Raw genomic sequence first — 20,192 nt, 5'->3', positions numbered from 1 at the left:
ATATAAAAGTGCTTTTGTTTTAAGTAATCCAAATATAAAATACTCAAAAATACTTAACTTATTCTTAAAAACACTTTTAAAAAAAGTGCTTCTACAAATTAAAAAAAAAAAGCTCTTTTTACAAAAGCTAACCCAAACAAGGCCAAAAGAGGATGGGTGATAGGTGTACAGAATAAACTTAAAATTGTAATTTTATAAAATATATAATTAATTTTTTTTAAAAAAAAATTGCATTAGAGAAGTATAATTTTCAAAAGCCAGGGAGTCAGGGTATGATTTCTCCTCATGGAAAATCAATGATCTGCAGGGTATGTTGAACTTTGAGAGGTGCATTTTTTATTTTTATTTTTTTAATTTTTACTATAAAATAATAAATAAAAATATTAAATAAACTGAAAAATGAAAAAAGAATGGAGGTGGGAGACCGTACTTTTCCTGGACATAAAGCATCAAGGTCGGACTGGCAAAAGGCCTTAATTGGCTTCACATTTTTCTCGGGTACATCACACCTTTGATATTTACAACAAGGTTAATGTATTAGGATCCCTCCAAAAAAGCATTTAAAGTTCGTGCTGTACCAAAAAAGTAGCCGCTTGCTATCAATCTTTGAAATTACTGTAATGAAAGTAATAAAATTCCTGTAACCCTTCCATTTATACTAATAAGAGTATAAACTTAATATATATTAAGTAATTAAATAATCGTTAGACTTTATGTATTAGATTGGTTGCAATTTTTCTATCTCACAATCAATGTTCAATTGGGACATGACTATCCAACTAACCTCTTAAATCTAAGTGGATATCTGTGCAACAACAGTCATCAAACTCAGGGATCCACCAGATACTGATTTAAAATTCTCTGAGCCCATTTCACCGAACAAATTCATTTTCTAAGTCTTTTCTGGTTCTCACCATTTTTCCAAGCATGTTATTCTTATTATTGTTATTGTTATGCCCAATCAAAAAAAAAAAATTAAAATTAAAATTATCAAATTTTATAAATTCTTGTGGACTACAAAACAAGATCATGATAATCTTCAATTATTGGAGAAAATATTAAGCCAAGATTTTTGTTACTATTTTCTTGAAAATTTACTTATTAAAACAAAATTTATTAGTTATTATTAATTAAAAAAATATTTAAATTATTATATTTCCTTTCCAAACCAGCTGGCTACTCAAACCAATCTATTGATTGTTCTTTTATGTGGCTACATTTTTTCTATATATTTTTTAAAATATAAAATATAAAAAATAAATAAATAACAGTGTTTTTTTTTCAATAATTTGTGCGTGTGTGCAGAGCCATAACAGATAACAACACAGTGAACAAAATCCATCCACCCCAAACGCTCAATAATTTTTTTTAAAAAGATATTTTAAACAGTTACATCCACCATCTTATTTTTGTTAAAATTTTCCTTTTCGCATCTCCTTCCAAGAAGTTGCAATTTTTTTAAAAAATAAAAATTAAAAAAAGGGAAAGATATTCAACAGCTTCTCTGACCATCCATCAAGCGAACAAAATCCTGAAAACAAACAAACCCATCACCATCACTATCAACAGCGCCGATCATCCGACGGCACTGCTCGATCGTACAACCATCATCACCGATGGCGACGAAGACGCCGAGAAGCTCCTCGGCGGAGATCCGGCCATCACCGTCGGCGTCGAAGACGGAGAAGGCGTCGTGGAGATCGGCAGGGCCGGAGGGTTTCGGCGTGAGAGATTCGAGCGGGATGCAGCCGTCGTCGGCCACGATCTCGGCGAGGATCAGCGAGAGGTCTTCGTCGGAGATGGGGGAGTGGCCGAGGCGGCGTATCACCGTCTCGAGATCGCGTGCGGTGATCTTGTCGACGTCGAAGAGGTCGGAGGAGGGGGAAGGTGGGAGGACGGTTTTTGGAGATCGGGTGATGGAGGAGGAGATGGAGTCGTCGGAGGAAGAGGAGGAGAAGGAGGAGGAGGAATTGGGCTTTTTCTTGGATTTTTTGGAAAGTTTGGAATCCTTGGATGTGAAGAAAGTTGGGAAGTTGATCTTCATGGTTGTTGAATGGTTTGCTCTTCGTTTTTTTGGAATTGGGAAGTGGGAGGAGGTTGTTAAAAAAGCCCGAGGGGGAGGGAGGGAGTGAGCTTCCAGGAAGTTTCGCATGGAGGTGGTGGGGGTTTTGGGCATTGAAATCTTATTTTCCGCTGTGATTTGAAAGGTGCTTTATGTTTATTTTATTTATTTTAATTTTCTTTAAAAAATTGGTTTCAAAAAATTCGGCGTTTTATTCTAAAGTAAGTTTTATTTTATTTTTTATTTTTATTTATTTTTTGTCATTTCTATGCGTACTAGTTTGAGTATAATGCGGGAAACCTACTCCACTGGAGGTTGAGTTTCTGAAAAGATCTTGTTTTTTTAAGAGTTTTTTAATTATTGTGAAATTGATGTAGAATATGTGATTTCTGGAAAATTAGCTGTCACCTAGTGTGAAATATATATATAATTTTATTTTAAAAAAAATCAATGGATTAAAATACTAGTGCGAATAAGATAATAAAGAGAGAAATAAATAGAATCATGAATAAAGTAGTCTTACTTTTTTTTAAAAAAATTATATGTAATTGAATATTACTGTAAATTTGTGGTTTAAAAATGGGAGAAGGTAATAATTACATAGGACTGAGTTTCACGTGTAGTGAATTTATATCTCTAAATTATAGCTACCAATGGTTTTTAAGAGAAGGGAGTTGGTGGTTATTTTAATTTACTTTAAAGTTGTATTTTATTTATTTTTAAATCAGTGAACAATGTCTTAATTTTTAAAAATTAAATTAATCAAAGTAATTATTTTTAATTTACAGATTTACTTATATCCCTGGTCTTTGCCGTCCTCTTCTCCAACCTGGTCCACACAAAGAGGAAAAAACAAAAGATATGAGAAAATTAAATTAAATAAATAAAATTATAATTGTGATTTAAAATTACCAGAGACTAATGACTAATTTTTTTTAGAATAAAGATTAAAAATTTCAAAAGTGATTTAGTGGTCATTTGCAAAATATAAATTGACTTGCAAGTCTTTTTTGTTTTTTTTTTAAAGTTTTTGTAAAAGATTTTTTCCCTTCAAAAATCAGTGAACTTTCTTGTCATATTTTGTCTTAAAAATATTGTTTAGCATCCACTTTATTAATTTAAATTTATGTATTTTTTATTTTACAAATATATATATAAATCACAGTGCAGAGGGGAGCATAAGCAAGATGTGCAAATGCGAGGTCTTTAAAACCTATGCTTTTATTCTTGCACCCTGCTTTTTTAATGGGATATGACTCATTCTATGTAGAGGACCCAATGCCAATAGACCAAACTGTGTCTTGTTATTTATCACCTTTTATAATAATATTTTTAGTTTTAAATTGACTTGTAGTATATTTTTTTATTTTATTTATAAATTTCTATTTGCAACGAATATTATTAAATTTTAGATATTTTAATAATTTTAATAAATAAATAAAGTTTTTTATTGAAACAAAAAATATATATAATTAGTTTTCATGAAAAAATTATGTATTTTTTTCTTAAAAATAGAAGATGTATGCACGTTTTATATTTAAAAAGCAATGATATATATTGTAAAAGAGATTTTGTACAAACAAAGTCAATGAGCCCGAGAAAATGACCACTAAAAGTACTTAAAAAAAATATATATGTTGAATGTATTTTTAAAGTAGAAACGTATATGTATTTTAAAATACGGGTTATTACTGGTTTTGACCAATAAATTACAAAAAATTATTTAATTTATATTTCAAAAATAAATTTTTTTTTATTAAGTTCAAACAATCAATGAGAAAAGTATCAATACCTAGTTAAAAATACTAGAAAAGTAACAACATTGTTATACTCGAGTATATTTCTTGATTAAAGTCATATATGAAGGTTCCTAAGTTTGATCATTATTAACTCTGACACTATTCATTTTATGATGTTAAAATAAACATTGTTTTTGTTATGATGCCAAAATTAAAATATTTTAGTTTTATATTCTTTTTCTTTTTTAATTTAAACAATATTTAAAAATTAAATCTTCAACCTCTCAATTGACCGGTTTTTGGTATTGTAAAGGTGGAGATAGTTTTAATTTTATAAATCATCACAAATATTAATAAAAATTTTAAATTTGTTTTCAAAATACTTACTTTTAAAAGGTGGGACAAGATGATGGTTAGAATTGGACTAGTACGGTGGGTGGATTCATAAAATTAGCAAAATGTCAATTTTAAAAAATAAAAACTGTAAATGTAAAATTTAAAGGAATGGTTTAAAATGTCCAAATAACTTTACTATTGGCCCAAAAGATCTTTCAATTTTTTCAAATCCATTGGAAGTCTCTTTTTTTTACCAGAATTACTTTTAAGACCAAAAGACAGATAACCTCAGATTTACTAGCGTCTTACATAACGTTTAAATTTTGGTTTTGTTATTTAGTTTTGGTATTTCATGTTTATTATTTTTACATCACTTTCAGTTTTTTAGTTTTGTTTTTTAGTTTTTGTGTCTTCGTTTACTAGTTAACGAATCTATTCAAATTTGTGTGTTATCGAACAGAATTTGAACTTCTAAAAATAATGGGAGGATGAAATGGAACTGGTTGTAAAAAAAAGAGACCGTAGAGGATAATATTTTGTCAAAAGGACTCATTGGAAAGAATAAAAAATTCCAAGGGCTGCAAAGTAATTTCCCCTAAAATTTATTTTTTTAATATCAATATTTGATAAAAATTAATAAAAAGTCTACTTCAAAACATTTGTTTTATTTATATTTTTATTATTACCTTGAAAAAGTTTTCAATGTTTTCATTTAAGTAAAACTTATATATATTCTTTATATTTTTAAAACATTTGTTATGATTTCAAGACTATTTATTTTCCTTTTAAATAAAAACTAACTTTGCTCATTAGAAAATAACCCACTCAACCAAATCCAAGGATGGATGAGATAGCATAAAATAAAGGAGAGAAAATCGAAACCATAAAAACATAAAAGTCTGATGCGGCATGCATTTTGAGTCTCTATAAAAGTATTGAAAATAAAAATAACGTCCATTATCAACTATGTCAATCAAATGTATTACCATTTATTATACCGGTAACTCTAATAATTATTTAGATGTATAATTGTACTACTAATATCATTTATTAAATTATTCATAATTATTGTTAAGTCTGATGATATGAATTGGCATTATATGAAAAGCCAAGAGGTGACATAGTAAAGAAAGATGACCTGACAATAATAATTTGGTAAAAAGAGGAGTGACCAGCATGATGATGTGAATAAAGCTAGGTGTCATGACATGTGAAGCAACCAAGGCTAAAAGATCATGATGGAGACTATGTTTAGAAGAAATTCTTCTCAATAGAGTCATGTGATGATCAACTAATTTTGGAAAATGCTTCAAGTTAAATAGATCTCTTCAAGAAAGGTAAGTTTTATTTAAGGTATGTTTATTTATCTTTGGTAAGATCCAGAATGATAAATTACATCTTGCTAAGATGAGCTGGATAGCGGCTAAGAAAGGCGATACGGCACAAGCTTTGAGTGGAGCAAGTGGGAAAGCGGGGCCCGTACACATATGAGCGCTGGGACTACTCGCACACAACCACTACTCATAATCCCAGAAATGTGCCCTCACCCAAGATTCGAACTTTCACCACTTGTGAAGGGTTGTATTGAGGACTCGGCTACCAATAAACCACTTGGTCGTTGGTAATGATAAATTATATCCTTGGTAAAACTCCTTTTAGAAAAGATCTACCTTAAAGAAAGTGAAAGGAATGTCTCTATTATTGGTAAGAATAAAGATCATGAAGATTGCATGGAGCTTAGTTTGGTGTAAAGCTATTTGAAGACACAAATTAAGATAGGACAAACTTAGTTTGATGCGAAGCATTTTGAAAACACAAACTAAGTTAAGCAAGAACAAGCCAAGGTGATTATTAAGATTATATTTAGCAACACAATTTAAAGGATCTAAGAGATAATTATGGGCGGAGCTATTCAAGAAGACTAATCATGTATGGAGATTGATTGAAGATTACTTGAGATATAATTGAAGATTTGAAGATCCAAGCATGGATGATTGAAGATCATGTTTGAAGATATTGAAGGCTAAACTTGGATGAGAGGAGATCAAGTTTAGTAACAATATTTCCATGAGTCAAAACGAAGATCGATCTGGAAGACCAAACTTGACCAAGTTTGGAAAAGAAGATCGAGATTTTCGGTACCATCTTTGGTGAGATGGTCTGTTTGTGCTCTGGTAGGCACGCCTCGAGAGGGGCCCTACTGATGCGACGGAGGAGGGAAGCAAATTGCAGGGAAGCGAGGAGCCTCGTCTGAGCCAACCGCTACGAGACTAGATCGAAGGAATCGGGAAGGTCAAGGTTGCGATTCCGCTGTAATCGGCTAGAACTCGCACCATGTTCAAGAAAGGGCAATGTTGCAACCTGGGTGTCTACATCTATTTTTGAAGGTGTTCAAGTTAGGAGTCGCTAAGAATTCTAAAAGAGAAAGGACTGGCGGACGTGAAAGGCGCTTTATATAAGATATCCCGATCAAGACGTAGTGATAAGCTCATGGAGTGATAGACCCTTTAGTGAGGGTTGAGAAGAGTGGACATCGGATAATCTTAAGAGGGTATTCTTTGTCTTGAGAGAGTAAGAGAGTGTTGCACTCTTTATTCTATAACCTCTTTTAATGAATTGTTTCTCCCGCCTACTGTGTACGTATGTCACAGCTTAACCAGAATTACAACATGTGTGTCTTCTTTCTCTTACTTGATTATGTGTGTGTTCATTATTTTGGTGAGTTTTTGTTTTTGAGTAACTCTCCTAATCACACTACCCACCGGAACTATCAATCCCTTTGAGTATCCATTTATATTGCATAAATGAACTTATAACAGTGGGAATGTAAAATTACTCAATGCCTAAAATTATGACGCACTTTAATTACCAACTGAAATCATAGTATAAATGAAATTCTATTTTAAATTATATCAATGTTTTTTTTACTAAAAATATTGTATTTATTTTTTTATTATTTGGTTTGAACTAAATTACAGGGTATAATAATTATGTAAATGGGTTGATGACATTACCCCCATTATCCAATATTAGTATTAAGTATTTAAAATTTACCGTAAAAATTAATTTAAGTAAAAAAAATTTAATAAAATTAATAAATTATTTATTAAATTTTCTTTAATTTTATCACTTAAAATATTTTTATAATTAAATTTTAAAAACACTTACGTTATTAAATATTTTTATTATATTTTCAATTAATTTTTTTTTATCATAAAACTATTTTATTTATATAAATATTTAATTATAAACATATAAAATATTTTTATACTTACATATTTTATAATTAAATGTAAGATAACTTTGGTTGGAAAATAACCATGATGGTGAGTGAATGCCACTTCCTTTACAAAATTTTAAATTACAATAAATTTTACTATGTAAATTATTTGTCATCTAAGTGGAATTTTTACATCAAATTAAATAATTATTTTAAAATAAAATCGCTTACATACATTTACTTACAAACAACCCAGCACCTCCTAATTATGCAACATATCATATTGTCAACACATAGTACAAGATATGCCCAGTGGCTGTTTCGTTACACTCCATTATTTACCATTTAATATATCATTTTTAGAGTTAGGTTGCACATATGAACAATTTAATTCAAATTCGATTATACCTGTCATATAGATCTAACTTGAACAATTACATGATAGAGTGAACATTTTTCTGTTAATTAAAGGTAATTCGATACAAAATTTACTTAATTATATTATACATCCGAACAATTACTAGAATTGCTTTTGAACTAATGTTGTGTGTTAAAGATCTTATCTATTACTTGAATTATTATTATTTTTTTTTAGTTTCATATTCAAACTATTCTAAACTTCTGTGTTTTTACTTTATATACACATAGGAAGCCTACACTACGTCATTTTTGGTAATTTCATGTTCATACATGGATGTGGATTATTATTTTTTAAAATTACTAATCATAAAGAACAAAAACAAAAACAGAAAAAAAAAAAATACAAAAATTTTTATGTAGTTGGCCATTACGTGCCCATGTTTACAAGGCTAAACTCGGAAAATCAATTAATTAAAAGAAGAGACAAAAATAAGAGTACAACATTATCAAAAATTTTATCAACCCAAAATAACTTGACATTCTTTCAATCAACCGAAAATAACTTCCAATCAACCAAATATAAACATTTATCAACCTAAGGTAATCCGCTAATTCCCAGTTAAGGGTAGACTTCAATCAATTAATTAATTACTTTCTAAACATAAATTTTAATCCAATTTGATTCTCAATCAACTAAAATAGACTCCATCCTGATTAATATGAATAGAATAAGAATGTCAAGTGTAAGCACTATCAAATCTACTTAATCACTAAATTAACAAATAATACTAATTTTTAAGAATTAAAAAAAAACTTTTGTATTTTAACATTAACACATTTTGAAACAAAAATGCATCGGTAAATATGCTCATCGTGATAGAATACATTGGGAAGAACCTATCCAAATATTGGTATCTTCTTTTACTAGTAGGTGATAAATAAAGGTATATAATTTTTTTTTTTAACAAAATGAACAAATCGCTGTTAATATTATTCACCCAAGTGGCAACACATCAAATGTTTTTATTAAATTAAATAATATATCTAGCAAAAGCAAACCATAATATTCTGTCTGCTGATCAGCTAAAAGGGAATCTGCTTTGTTGGTAATATGACTTGTGGAGTTCAGTGTCATGTCTGTAGATGTAATAAAAGAAAGATACATCATAACCAATAGAGAAGAGCAAGATGGGCAACAACCATTTATGATGTACATGTATGGACGGGCCAACATAATTACAACTTTCACTATCCTCACCCTCTATTTCAACGTCCTTCATTTCTCATAAAAAATAACAGCTTAAGCCGAAGTCTTTTCAAGGTCCACCCATTGGAAAGAAAATATCTGTGGTTATATACGGTGAGAATCTATGGCTTTGAGAGATTAATAAATATATATAGCTCATCTAAATTAAACTGTAAACTAATAAAATTAAAAGACAAAATAGTTATATAAAAAGTTAGATTTATATAAAAAAATTTCAAAATAGATGAAAAATAATAAAAACAAAAGCAATTAATTATCTGATAAAAATTATAAATATAATATTAAAATAGTTTTTGATCTATTGATTTTCCTCTATGTAATGCATTTGTGTTTTTATAAAAAAGACCAGTTTAAATTTCAATTCATATAAAATAAGAATATAGGTATATTGAGATATTAAATCTATATTAGTGTCCGTTTTAGCATAACATTTTCATAAAATCATATTTCATAAGAAAAAAAATTATAAATATAATATTATGATACTTCATTTTATTAGGAGTCTATTGATAAAAGAATGTGTTTTTTTTACACGTAGCCACTCTTAATGTTGATGCTTTTGGTTGGATTCGTTGGAATGGGGATAAAGGTGGATTGATTTGGGATTGTAGTTCCAATGTTTAAAATTGTTTAAATTAAATCTTAAAAGAAAGTTGATAGGATAACCATAACCCATTAAGTGCACTGTCAATAATTGTGACATAACCTCATAAACCAAAAAATTCAACAAATAAACACCAGTTAGTCTCAATATTCCATTTTCCGCACACAATATTTCTGTCAACATCTATGTATATAGAAAATATAAAAGTTTAACCAGGGATAAATCAGATATCCCACAAAGAAACACAAATTAATCTCAAGATTCCATGATCCCATACAACATTATTGCCCACCTCTTTGGCTTTAATAATTTATTTATTTACTTTTAACTTTGTCACTAACATTATGTTACATGAGCATCACTTGGACATTAGTCTCCCATGATTGTTATGTGTTGGTTTATCACTTAATCACTAATGTAAGCATACACACACATAATGCAAAGCACTTCACAAATAAGAGAAAAGAGACACAGAGATTGGTTACCTAGTTTGACACATAACTTGCCTATGTTTGGGGGGCCAAGCTCGGAAATAAAAATCTACTAAAAGAGGGGAATAACAATGTGTACAACTCTCACACTCATCCTCACAAAGATAAAGAATAACCCTCTCAAGATTGCTTGATGACCACTCTCACTTACCCACACACTTGGGTCTCTTTCTCGGTGACCCTCCATAAATCTTATAGCAGGGTCTCTTATATAGACATTTCTTCATCCCAAAAAATAATGCCTCCCTCTTTTAGAATCTCCATGGCTTTCTAACTTAAACACCTTTCAAAGTTAGGCGTTGCAACTCCTGTTGTAACCGAGCTTGCAACGCGGCCCACTTGCTGATCCTAACTGAGCTCTAGCTTTTGTTGCAACGCGACCTTGTGACGCCTCCAACCCTTCCGATTGTGCCAGTCCAAGTCGATGCAGCCAACTCCTTCCGAGCTCTTTCTTCGAGCATCTAACTTGCCTCCTCACATCATATCAACAGGTCCCTCTCCTGACGGTCGCACTCACCAAGGCGAGTCTCCATCTCTCTAAAGATGGTCTTCAAAGATCTTCAAAATCTTTTTTCCAACTTGATCTCCATTCATTAAAGTTTGTTCTTCACAATCTTTAAACTTGATTTTCATTTATCTAAGTTTGGTTCATTAATATCTTTGTTATTAAACTTGATCTCTTTTCATCCAAGTTTAGCTTTTAAATATCTTCAAAGCATGATCTTCATTCATCCGAGCTTGGGCTTCATTTATCTCCAAATAATAAGTATCTTCAATTAGTTCCACCCATATTTAGATCCCTCCAAATTTGAACAAATATTTAATTGTATCTAAATAGGGTCTTGATGAGATCTTGCCTCCAAGCAGTTACTTGATTGATTTACTTGTCAAATATACAAGTGTCTTCATTTAGACTTTGACTCCATATGGTTAGGACCTTGCTTGCTTGCTCCTGAAGTTGCAACTCACTTGCTTATATAGCTTCTTCAAATATAGCTTTGATCTCACAAAATCTTCTTCATGCCTCCACACCAGGTCAACTTGCCATGTCACCAAGCTTTGCCACATCATTGCTTTTGCCACGTCATATGCAACATGTGCCAAATAATGGCATTTATAGAGCTCCAGCTCTAATAATGATTATTATTATTATTATTACTATTACTATTATTATTATTATTATTATTATTATTATTATTATTATTATTATTATTATTATTTTGTTTGGAAATGTAGAGCAATTGATTTGAGCTCTTGACTTTGATATTGGCCTCAAAGGTTTTGGTATTGTCTAATATTGTTTTTCTTAGATAACACTAACTGGCTTTAAAGTTCATGTAAATTAATTTGTGGGTGACCTTTAAGGTCTTTTTTTTGTAAGATTTGAGAGGAGGACAAGCAGCAATAAATGATGAGGAAAATGACATTGTTGTTGTCCATGTCCTTTTATAAAGTCTAAATTCTCACAAAATATATTGCATAAAACAAAAGATTCAGCTTCCTCATTGTGTGAAGAAGGAGGCCAATTGCTCATTGGAGAGATCTCATATTTTCGCTTTTTATGATCTATGGAAGTGATCAACATCACTATTATGAAGTTTTTATCAGGCTTGAACAGAGTGATGGCACTTGTGAATTAATAGCATATGATGGAAAATGAGTGGACACATATACTATCAATGTACATGTTTGCCTTGGAAGAAGAGAACAATGTCCTTGGAGAAATATAGCATGAGTACCAAAAAGAACAGTTCTTGTAATGCACCGATCTAAATGGATGGTTGTAAGATTCGAGCATGACTCTAATCCATAATGCTTGAATCTAAATAGAAGAATATGAACTTGTATATAGAAGTATCATTCTAAGTAATTAATCATGAATTAAATGAACTAAAATAAATTAACAAGAGATACAATGGACGAGCAATAATTATTACCATTACCTAATCAGTCATTATAACATGAGATTCGTAAACTATTTAATAGTAAACTAACGAGTTATGTATGAATCCTGATGAGTTAAGCAAGGAATTAATCAACTAATGTTTTGTAATGGAACAACAGAGTGATACACATTTCTTTATCTTTCAAATCTAAGAAACTTTGTAGTGATACTTAACGTCATTAAAAAGATGGGGCATGCTGCATTAAAAGTGGAGGAGAAAGATAACACTCTCACTCTCCTCTCTGTTGATATTGAACACTGTTAAAATCACTGATTAGGAGTGATTTGGGATTTGTTGGGATTGTGATTGTCTTAAATATAGTATTGTGTATTTAGGGAGAGATTTGTGAATCAGTGATTAATAATGCTTTGGGATTTTTTTATGTAGTAATCCATGAGAACGTAATAGCAAAAGGATGAATGAAATACAAGAGAAAAACATCACATTGCAAGTTGGTAGCAGAGCTGGAAATTCCTACTCAATATTATCGATGAACGGCGACACAAACAATGAACTGCTCAATCGACAGAACTATACAACTCCAAGTTTCTGCCGGAACCTCAATGCCATCGACCATCATATAAAAAAACATAAATTCAATTCCTATTATTATTTAATTTGAAAGTCTTTTAAATATAAAAATAACTTTTATAGAATTAAATTACAATATCTGGTCCCAATTGATAGAAAGGTACCTTATAGAATGGGGAAACTCTCCTTTATATGTGGCAAAACAAAGTCCTTTGAGGAAACAGATGAAAGATACCAGAAGTTATATACTGGCAATCAAAATTAAGGATAAGTGATGGCTATTAATATCCATGACATCAAAAATAATGAAGTGATATTTTCATCTTCCAATTACCTACAAAATTTGGAATGTTGTGCCAAAGGCTTTTTATGACGGAAGTGATGAACTACAGGCTTCACTCTGAATCGAATGCTATTTCTGCAAAACAAAGTAGTAAACACCTATCTGAATATTATGGAGAACTAACTAAGATTTTTCGAGAATTAGATCATTGTGATAAAGTGATAATGAAAGATTCCAAAGATGTTGCTGCATATTGAGGAGCCATTGATTGACTTCTAGTTCATATTTATCTTATTGTATTAGACAATAACTTTGAGCAAGTTCGGTGAGAGATAATACGCAAAGACTCTATTCTAGTCTTGGAAGAATACTATATACTTGTTTGGTAAAAAAGCAATACAGTGAACTACTTTAAAAGGACATCCAAGTAACTCAGATACATTAGCTGTTATAGCAAAACAAAGGCCACCTAAAAAAAGACAAGATCAATCAACAATCAACAGTCTAGATGTGGATAAATCAAATCTTAAATGTTCTCATTGTAACAAAAAAAAGGGCATCCCAAGAACCATTGCTTTGAATTTGTGGGATATATTGAATGGTGTGACCATAACCATGAGCATTGTAAGAAAGACACAAAGAAGACTCCCACAACAAAGATGGAGGAAAAAGAGGCTGAGACAATCAGTACACTCATTGCCACCTCAAATCATGGTAAGGTTTTTAATATTTTTGCAGTAGTTAGAAATAGTGATTAGATAATTGATTATGGTGTAATTGATCATATGATTTTTTATCCTAGACAAGTCCCTTTTCTTATACCAACCTCCCAAAATTTTATCTGCAGCCAATGGTAATTTGACTCATGGTCATTGGGGAGAGATCCTCAATCCTTAATGATACTTTTAAATTAAATTATATTTGGGTAACCCCATCCTTACATTATAATCTTTTGTCAATCTCTCAAATTACCAATGCTTTATCTTGTGTCATAATTTTTTGGCTCGATCATTATGGTTTTAAAGACATTCAAGTGAGATAAACGATTGGTTATGGTGTTAAGTAAGGGAAGTTGTATTACCTTGATATTAGATTAACAGTTTCAAATAAACTGAAACATACATTGATAATGGACAAGTCTCAAGGAGAGAAGAAGGAATATGACATTTAGTTGCAACATCAACAATTGGGACATACTTCATTTGGTTATTTCAAGAAGTTATTTCCTGAATTGTTTAAAAATTGTGATATTCCTTTTGCATTGTGAAGTATGTGAACTTGCCAAAAGCCATCATGCTTCATTTTCTATTGACTTTGAAAGGAAGCTCACTTCCTTTTATGATTGTTTATTCTAATGTTTAAGGATCATTCGTAGCTGAAAGTCTAAGTGGATATCGGTGGTTTGTTACTCTTGTTGATGATTGTAGTAGAATGACTTGGCTTTTCCTGATGAAATCTAAAGATGAAGAAAACTTGTTGTTTCAAAAATTGCATATAATAATTAGGACTCAATAGGATGTGAAGATCCAGGTTCTTCATTGTGACATATCAGAGCAATAATCGACAGGAGTTCTTGGAAATGCATGGAATTATCCATCAGACAACTTGTTCCTATACTCACTAACAAAATGGTGTGGTCGAATGGAAGAACTGACATTTGTTAAAGTTTGTTAGAGCATCATTTATAGCAACATGTATGCTAATATCCTACTAGGGAAAAATAATAGCTATTGCTGACTACTTAATCAATTGAGTACCTCTATCTCAATTGGTTTCCATACTTCTGTTTAGGCATTGACTAGTAGTGTTGTTGCTCCACGTACCTATTCCTGATTTACCTCTACGTGTGTTTGGTTGTGTGGCATTTGTGCACCTACATAAGCACCAAAGTAATAAGTTAGCTCCTAGAGCACTATGCTGAAAGAAAATCGTATTTAAGGAAACCAGGGAATTGGCATAGAATAAATAGTACTTCAGGAGGTGAGATAACTACTGTTACATGAGCCTGCAGAAGTTGAGGAAATTTCTTAAGCACCACCAACACATGAAATTCTAGAGTATAAAGATGAAATTTCTAACACACCATACCAATCATCGTCAAGTGAGAATGTCCTTGAATCGTTAAAAAAACAAATACCACATCATCGCACTAAATGTATACCGCAACTTACATATGAGCCTGATCTTACTAGTAAAGCTAGGTGTCCTATGAGAAAATATGTGTCTGAACATCACTTATCTTAATTATATAAGTTATTTGTGAATCAGTTATCATCTGTAGCTATTCCTAATAGTGTGCAAGAAAGCTTATCTAATCCAAGGTGGAAAGCAGCCATGAATGAAGATATGAGATCCTTGTAGAAGAATGAGACATGATAGCTTGTGGACTTACCATGAGGGATGAAGTCAGTTGGGTGTTGATGGGTCTATACAGTCAAGTACAAGGCAGATGGAAGCATCGAACAATTTAAGGAATGACTTGTGGCCAAAGGATATACACAGATCTATGGAATAGACTATATAGTAATAGTTGCACTAGTAGCCAAGATCAACACAGTTAGAGTGTTATTATCATTAGTTGCAAACCATGATTGGCCTTTGCAACAATTCAATGTGAAGAATAATTTTCTACATGGCGAGTTGACGGAAGAAGTATGCATGGATCTTCATCCATGATGTATGGCAACAGAACAACAATGCCATATGGTGTGCAGATTGAAGAAGTCATTTTATGGGTTGAAACATTCACTAAGAATTTGGTTTGGAAGGTTCACAAAGGTAATGAAAGCATTTGGCTGCAGTTAGAGTAGCTTATATCACACTCTTTTTTAAAAAAACAACATGGTAAGATTACAACTCTTATCGTGTATGTTGATGACTCGGTGGTTACTTGGAATGTTCTTGACGAAAAGAAAGCCTTGCAGAAACATTTATCTTAAGAATTTAAAATGAAGGATCTAGGTACTCTTAAATACACTCTTGGAATAAAAGTTTTTAGATCAAAAATGAGAATTTTTCTATCTCAAAGAAAGCATATCTTAGATTATTGCAAGAACTAGAATGTCAGGATGCCAACTTGTTGATACACCTTTGGAAGTAGGGCTAAAGCTTCAACTTGAACCTAATAAAACATATGTTAAAAGAGGTAGATATCAACAACTCGTGGGAAGATTGATGTACTTAGGTCAAACAAGACTAGATCTTACTTATGCATTAAGTGTGGTTAGCCAAAATATGCACAATCTTGGAGAGCAACATATGAATGCCATTATAAGCATGCTCATATATTTGAAAAGTAACCTAGGAAGAATAATTATGTTCAAGAAGAACTCAAACTACGAGAGTGTAGATACACACATTGATTCTGATTGGGCAAGTTAATTCTGTGGGTGATAGGAGATCAACCTCATATTACTTTACTTTTACAGGAGGTAATCTTGTAACATGGAGAAGTAAAAAATAGAATGTTGTTGCCTGGTCAAGTTCTGAAGCTGAATTTAGAGGTATGGGCACTTGGCTTTTGTGAGGCCCTATGGCTGAGACTCTTGTTATAAGTGGATTAGACACTGAGACAATCGATTTGATTATTTTGTTACAATAAAATATCTTGTGATATTGCTCATAATCCTGTACAACATGACTGTACAAATAATGTTAAAGTAAATAGATTCTTTATCAACGAAAAACCGGATGACAAGATGGTGGAGTTACCCAAGATTCGAACTAAATACTAGTTTACCAACATCCTGACCAAGGCTCTCTCAAAACAAGTGTTCTCCAAATTCCTAGACATGATGGGCATTTGCGACATGTATGGACCAACTTGTGGGGGAGTATTAAAAATTACTTATTAGCAGTTATTTGAGGGTTTGAAGGGATTGTGATTGTATTAAAATCTTATTGTATATTTAGGGAAATATTTGTGAATCAGTGATTAGGAGTGATTTGGGACTTTTCTTTTTTGAATAAATACATAAGAATGTAATATAAAAGTGTGAATGAAATACAATATAAAACATCCATCACATTGCAAGTAACATGTACGTGTAGAATGTATGCATTAATGTATGTATTTGCTGAATGTGCATGTGGATGACACAAATTTTGGCTACTTTACTCTTAAGGAAATTCACTTGCAGGGTATTCAAAGTAATACTTCATTTCATTCTATCATTTAGGAAGCCTGGTGACATTTATTTGTGTTATATATCAATGCAACCAATTTGTTTTTGTGCCAAAATTTCTAGTGTTATATAGTCTTACCCCCTTTACTTCACCTTAATCATTTGTCAAGTATAATACAATTTGGCTTATTAGTAAAAATGGTGGGCCAAACAAAGAAGTAGACATCCCTATTAACAAGGTGGCGACAGTCAATCTATTGTATAGGATGTTGTAGGTCATTGATGTCCTAACCTAAGAGTAGTGGGCGTATTGTGCAACTTTTACGAAGGCTACCACGAGGTGTACATCTTGTATAATGAAGTTAGTTTTCGCTAGCATCACTAACTCCTCTAATTAAATGATACGAATACCAAAGATGTTTATATATACAGAGATTAAAGTATTATATTATTACTATGGCCATTAGAAATTACTACTGTGATTATTATTGTTTATTATTATTAAAAAGAACCATGTTATAAACTATTGTATGCTTTAATTCAAAGTTTTTATAACAAAAAAAAGCATAATTTTGTGAAGTTTTTAACTGCATATGATTTACTTATTTACTGTAAAATTATTCATTTTTTTTCAAAATTCAATATTTGTAAAAAAAAAAATGTAACTATTAAAAAAAGCTTTTGTAGGGATTTGTTAGTTCCGGAGTGGTAGTAGTGTGATAATTTTTCACTCAACCTCTCATGTAATGGAATCACACACAATCAAACATGTAAGAGAAAGGAGACACATGAAATGGTTATCCAGTTAGGCACAAACTACCTATGTCTAGAGGGATGAGTCTGGAGAAAACAATCCACTAATAGAGGGATAAAAATGAAGAGTATAACACTTACTCTCACTCACACAATAACAAAGAATAATCCCTATCTACATTATTAGATGCCCACTCTCTTCAACTCACACACTAGGGTCTCTCACTAGTGGCACATCCTAAATCTCAAAGTAGGGTATCTTATATAGACGTCACTACGTCCCGACAAAGCTTCCTCTTTTAGAATCTCTATGGCTCTCTAACTTGGACACCTTCTAAAGTTAGATGTTGTAACTCCTATTTCAACCGAGCTTGCAACGCGGCACACCTACTGATCCTGACTTAGTTCCAGCTCCCGTTGTAACATGACCTGCGACACCTCCAATCCTCCTGGTTGCTCCAGTTTACAATTAATGCAGTCAAATCCTCCTGAACTCTCACTGCCAGCAACTAGCCTCCTTCCTCACATCATAATAACAAGTCCCTCCCTCGAGGGTCACACCCACCTAGGCCGTCTCCATCTCACCAAAGTTGGTTTTCAAAGATCTTCAAAATCTTCCTTTCCAAACTTGATCTCCATACATCCAAGTTTAGTCTTCATAATTTTCAAACTTGATCTCCATTAATCCAAGTTTGGTCTTTAATATTCTTGTTACTAAACTTGATCTCCTTTCATCTAAGTTTAGCTCTTCAATATCTTCCAAGCATGATCTTCATTCATCCAAGCTTGGGTCATCAATCTTCTTCCAAATTTTGCCATAGACATCTTGTGTCCTTGAATAGTTTGTATTTTCAAATAGTTCCACCCATAATTAGCTTTCGACCTTTTCTTCAAATTGCATTGCTAATTATGGTCTTGAGAATCACATCGCCTTGCCCTAGCCTTTCATAGTTTGTGTCTTCAAATAGCTTCACACCAAACTTAAGCTTCATGGAATCCTTGGTCTTTAAGTGATGATGTTCATACTTGCCAACAATAGATTATTACCCTCTTTAGAAAAATCTTTCATATGGTCTTCAAAAAATAATTCTCTCATGAGAAAAGAGTTTACCAAAGATAGATTTTATCGTTTTGTATCTTACCGAAGATAGATTAAATCATTTGTAAGATAAACTTGCTTTTCAAGAGAGTTTTTTTACCTTGATGCTATTTCTAAAGATAGACTCTTTAATAGATTTTCTCCACACGATTCATTCAGAGAGATCCCTCAAACATAAGTTCCTACCATGATCTTCTAGTCATTATGTCTTTATTTTCACTTCTTGCCACATCATCCTTGACACTTTGTTTGCTAAATAATTGCTTTTGCCATGTTAGCTTTTATATGTAGCAAATAATATCAATTATCGAGCTCCAGCTCTAATAGGATCTTTGCCCAAGAACCGGTAGATGAATAAAGATATTTATACTATATAAATTTATAAAAAAATTTAAAAAATTAAAAAATATAAGCAAACCTCCTTTTGCCGCTTGACTCCCGCTTTTAATTAATTGATAAAAACAAATGCAAAAGACTTCTACTTTTCAGTATTGGAAGGCACTAATGATGTAGACATGCATGTATTGTGGTCAAAGTAATTTGGTTGGAAAACACTCTGTTTTGGTCTCTACCATGGAAAATTCAGGAAGTTTCTTGTGACAGTGAATGGTAGAATGACTAGTGACCAGAAAATGGAGTTTATATATAAATAAAAAACCTTTAAATTCATGGAATTTTAAAAAAACTTAACTGGAAAATGGACAATCAAGCAAAATTTTCTTTGCAGACAGTGTTGAGTAAGTCTTTGTTTTTTTTGATGTGACTGAATGCCTATTTCCACTACTTATTTTTTTCATATTACCCCTCTCTATTGACTTTTAATTTTGATATTTAGTTTGACATCAAACAATTTTTTATTAGAGGGTGATTTTGATTAAATATAGCTAGTGTGTTTGCAAGTTAATATCTAAATGAGCCTTTGGCACACATCCAAACCCTCATCATCCTTTTTGCCTTGGGAAATGAATTTAAAAAAAAAACAAAGTAGCAGGTTCAAGAACTATTTTAAATAAATGAAAATAAAAAGAGTTCAATGTCAAAATGATCATATTCTTCATTATAAAATAAATAAATAACTAAAGATAAAATAATACTTTATTAAATTTATTAGTCAAGAGTGGTTGTTGATTTAGATCAATTAATTAGTGAAGAAAATATTGTTTATATTTGATCTTATCAACATAATGTTTAAATATGTAAAATTCATTTTGTTCTTTTGAATTTATTTTATTTGTTATTGATGATTATAATTATTGTTATTGGGGAAAATAATGTTTTACCGTCATCTTGAGATGAAACCTCCTCTTATTCGACCAAAAACCATGAAGATATTTCCTTCTGCATAATAAATTAATTTACTTTTTGATAATTTTTTAT

The 20,192-nt window shown here is 31.4% G+C and overlaps 1 protein-coding gene across 1 annotated transcript; it reads right to left on the bottom strand.

Moving 5' to 3' along the window:
- Nucleotides 1-1,437: 1,437 nt before the first annotated feature.
- Nucleotides 1,438-2,096, bottom strand: LOC120273423 (probable calcium-binding protein CML35). The gene has a single exon (XM_039280051.1). The coding sequence runs from the start codon at nucleotides 2,042-2,044 to the stop codon at nucleotides 1,493-1,495; it is 552 nt and encodes a 183-aa protein (XP_039135985.1). The 5' UTR covers nucleotides 2,045-2,096; the 3' UTR covers nucleotides 1,438-1,492.
- Nucleotides 2,097-20,192: the final 18,096 nt, after the last annotated feature.

This window comes from Dioscorea cayenensis, chromosome 12, assembly GCF_009730915.1.
Source record: "Dioscorea cayenensis subsp. rotundata cultivar TDr96_F1 chromosome 12, TDr96_F1_v2_PseudoChromosome.rev07_lg8_w22 25.fasta, whole genome shotgun sequence".
Classification (NCBI taxonomy): Eukaryota; Viridiplantae; Streptophyta; class Magnoliopsida; order Dioscoreales; family Dioscoreaceae; genus Dioscorea; species Dioscorea cayenensis.
The sequence above is the reverse complement of the archived record's forward strand: the minus strand, read 5'-3'. Positions and strand labels throughout refer to the sequence as shown.

Excerpts from the sequence above, each read along its gene's own strand:
- LOC120273423 (XM_039280051.1), bottom strand. The coding sequence starts at position 2,044 with ATGAAGATCAACTTCCCAACTTTCTTCACATCCAAGGATTCCAAACTT.